This window comes from Planococcus citri, chromosome 4 (genome assembly GCF_950023065.1).
Source record: "Planococcus citri chromosome 4, ihPlaCitr1.1, whole genome shotgun sequence".
In the NCBI taxonomy this organism is placed as follows: Eukaryota; Metazoa; Arthropoda; class Insecta; order Hemiptera; family Pseudococcidae; genus Planococcus; species Planococcus citri.
The window spans coordinates 52,078,903-52,082,614 of NC_088680.1; the positions used below are offsets into that span (position 1 = coordinate 52,078,903).

General features: G+C 33.7%; 1 protein-coding gene across 2 annotated transcripts; it reads right to left on the reverse strand.

Annotated features, from left to right (window-relative positions):
* Positions 1-230: 230 nt before the first annotated feature.
* LOC135844595 (uncharacterized) lies at positions 231-3,183 on the reverse strand. 2 transcript variants are annotated; one of them, XR_010558576.1, is made up of 4 exons: positions 2,807-3,164; positions 1,092-1,191; positions 840-944; positions 231-757 (listed from the first exon to the last, which is right to left on the reverse strand). XR_010558576.1 is itself a non-coding variant. In XM_065362827.1 (4 exons), the coding sequence occupies exons 1-4, from the start codon at positions 2,955-2,957 to the stop codon at positions 545-547; spliced, it is 1,278 nt and encodes a 425-aa protein (XP_065218899.1). In that variant the 5' UTR covers positions 2,958-3,183; the 3' UTR covers positions 231-544. The 2 variants fall into 2 exon arrangements, 1 of the variants encoding a protein (XP_065218899.1); XM_065362827.1 differs by having other exon boundaries at positions 2,098-3,183.
* Between the last annotated feature and the right edge of the window lie 529 nt (positions 3,184-3,712).

Consider the following 3,712-nt stretch of genomic DNA (forward strand, 5'->3'; position numbering starts at 1 on the left):
CCAAACAGCATCACTTTTTCACCTATTTAGTATTTACCAAAGTTTTTTGAAATTAAAACCTTGTGTAATCTTATGGTCAATCTTACCCAATTTTATTCCAATTCTGTTGTGATGTGAAACTTTTTCCATGTAGCTGTTGAAGTTGTTTAAAAAAAAAGAATCAAATGTTACGTTTGAAGTTTTCTTCTGTCAGTCCTAAAAAGATTTAAGACTAGAAAATTGAAAACATATTGAGATGATAAAATTTTAATAGCAAATTTTCATAAACTTTACTTGGTGTTTTTGTTTGCATCATACCTAGGTAGATAATTCGTTTTGAAGCTACATAAAATTTCAAAAAATTTCATCTATCAGTGTTAAAGTGATACACAGATGAAATAACAAACTTTCAATTCAGGTACCTAGTATAAATGATTGCTATATCATCTACTGACGGATTAACTTAGGTAATGTCGAAATATGTAGGTGCTTGGAAAATTTGTGAAAAGTTATGTGCATTATTATCCGCAATTGAATTAGATTAATTATACAGTAGGTAGAAGGTCTATGCGTTCTGAGTGTAGGCTCGAAAAACGTTCACTGTTGAATTGATAACGTTGCAAAATCGAAGAAATGTTGCCAGTGTCAATGGATAAACACTGAGGGCGACAGGATTGATTGGTGCTTGCGCCTCGCACAGAAATATATAAACGTCCTTCCGAATGTTTTTGGACCAATACCATGGTGTAGAGTAAACCGCATAGGATAAATCTGATGTCTGTGTGAATGTAAAATAATACCTATAAGTTGATGAAGCATTAGAAGGGCCAGTACGTTGCTATTGATTGATGGAAATTTACCATGTCTTCAAGCGTAGCTCCCACCCAACAGATCATGTATACTTCTAGAATAGTTGAGATGAAGACACAGAATTCTTTCATTCTCACCATGATTGGAGTACCTGGCTAGTGTATGTCCAATGTCCATGTCCATGTCCATATCCATGTGGGACGAGAAATTAATTATTCAATCAAAGGATTAATTGGTTACAAAAGTCAGCATACAGATTTCTACGAGTAAATTAAATTTACATATTACATTTCAAAACTTACCAAAATGAAAACCAAAGCGTGGGTAACTTCAACATATAATATAACTGGAAGTATGATACCAGCTGTGGCTTCCAGATAGCCTCGAAAAATTGAAATGAATCTGTAACAGGTAGTGAGAAGTTTTGTTAGTCCTTTTTTGTCATGGTCTAAAATCGCTTTCTTAATTTATTAGGATTTTTACTTGACTGAGTAGAAACTTAAAAAGTCTAAAGTACCCTCAATTTACAAGGCTTTACAGGCTGATCAGTTCACAGCATAATTCGTTTTGATTTATGAAACTATGGCCACTGAAAGAGCATGTCATCCACATCTTATGGAAACAAATTTTGGGCAGCTGATGTTAAAGTTAGTCATAGAGAGTTCATCAGGAGAATTGCAAAATAAAAATAAAATCCAGTGCGGCTAAAGCAAATTATAAAAAAACTTGGTTGACCTTCCGAATTGAATTTAAATATTTTCGAGCCGACCTGAGGCCTCCAGCAAAAGCTGACATTCCTTTATCATTTTTAAATTGTTTCACAAGGCACTGTAATCAACCGGATAGTAGAAACTTTTAATAAACGCTTCAGCTCGACCTTATTCGAAACTGATCTGAAGCGTTTATTAAAAGTTTCTACTATCCGGTTGATTACAGTGCCTTGTGAAACAATTTAAAAATGATGAAGGAATGTCAGCTTTTGCTGGAGGCCTCAGGTCGGCTCGAAAATATTTAAATTCAATTCGGAAGGTCAACCAAGTTTTTTCATAATTTGCTTTATCCGCACTGGATTTTAGTTTTATTTTGAAATTCTCCTGATGAATTCTCTATATGACTAACTTTAACATCAGCTGCTCAAGTGCTCAAAATTTGGTTCCATAAGATGTGGATGACATGCTCTTTCAGTGGCCATAGTTTCATCTTGATTGGAGTGGATGGGTTGTAAATGATCTTTTGTCAATCCTCCTGATAATATTGATAAATGGATACCTGACTGATGTAATTGGTATAGGTACAAAAGGAAATCACCTTCTGAGATTGTTTGTATCTTGTATACAGTTTTTCAAGACATTCTTGAATTTAGGTTCCATACTTTTGTAATTATCGATATTTATATCAACATCTTTGCTTAATGTATTCAATTCGTTGATGATGTGTTGAGTCTCATTATGACAAACAACAATCCAGGGTATTGTCAAAATTCGATTAGCTGAGCAAACAATAAAAAAAAAGAATCCCTGCCAAACGGTCATAATGGTAATCAATGAATAAAGTCCCAGCGATCCGTGATGTTCAAGACCAGAAAAAGGTATCACGTAATACTTATAATTATGTACTTTTTCTTCCTCATAAAATAACGCCATGTCCAGCACCGTAATTAAAACGTATGGTATAAGTGGTATCAAATATGCCATTAGAGCATTTATCACTGTATGTTTTACTTCGATTTCGTTTTCAAATTTACTTGTTTTTTTCATCAGTATTCGATCAGCCGCCAAAATCATTCGTTCTATTTCATTTCTATATAAGAATACGATTGCCGGTTTCACAATTAATTCATTTACAGCAAAAATGGTTGCAAATCCGGTGTAAATGAGTAGCACAAGATCCCCAGTCTGTCTGCCGTAGATTAGGTATGATATTATGGACACAACGATTTGTATAAATACTGAGTAAGTGCTACAAAACCAAAACACCTTCGTTTTCTTGTGTATTTTATCAGTATAATATATATTACCCATCATGCAGTAAATTAAATAAAGCTGATTAGCTAAGGTCGTCTCGAACCCGAACATATTCTCTTTTCCGAATGCTTGGAGCACTATTTTTTTAACATCTCTTATAACTTCCATGATGAGAAAATTTTCAATCACAATTACTGTATTCATGTAGATGTACTGTTTGATGTTCTATTCAAAAACTGACTAACTATAAGCAACGACTGTCGACTAACTCCGAACAGATATCTTAATAAAATGTGCATAATAATATAATGTTTACAAGTACGTAGTTACCAAGAGTCTGTAAGTCTGTATGTTGAAGTGTATACAATCGGCGGTGTTCAATTATGCACTATCGAGTGAGTAGGTAATAGGTAAATATATATTTATGAAATAATTTATTAGGAAACCTACATTATATTGCCTACTTGCAACTAATGAAACTGCTGGACGACTTTGTTAAATTATACCTACACCTTGTTCGCTTCATTAAATAATTTATCGAGGATATTCTTCCCTAACTTTCAGTTAGGTAATCTAGAAAATCAATTCTTTTACCCACTTACATTATGCATTTTGACACTATTTTTGTTGATGATTTCCAAAACAGAGTGAAGCTGTGAGGTATGTATCTCACCTACACCTACACGATTCAAAAAACAAACCAGTTTCGTTTGCTCACCGGCGAGACCGAGAGGTAGCTCTTGAATAAGTGGTATTGGTGGTACCTCTACCTATCTAATTATAATCTATGTAATATTTTGAAAATTATTGATTTTTAATTGCCGTAGAGTCATTCCACGCTAAATCGGCAGATTTTTGCATGAGTCTTCGATAGGTATTTTTCAAAATCAGATAATGTTTAGAGGTCATCAAACGATGACAAATGAGTAATGACGCAAACTGGACATTTTTTCGATTTT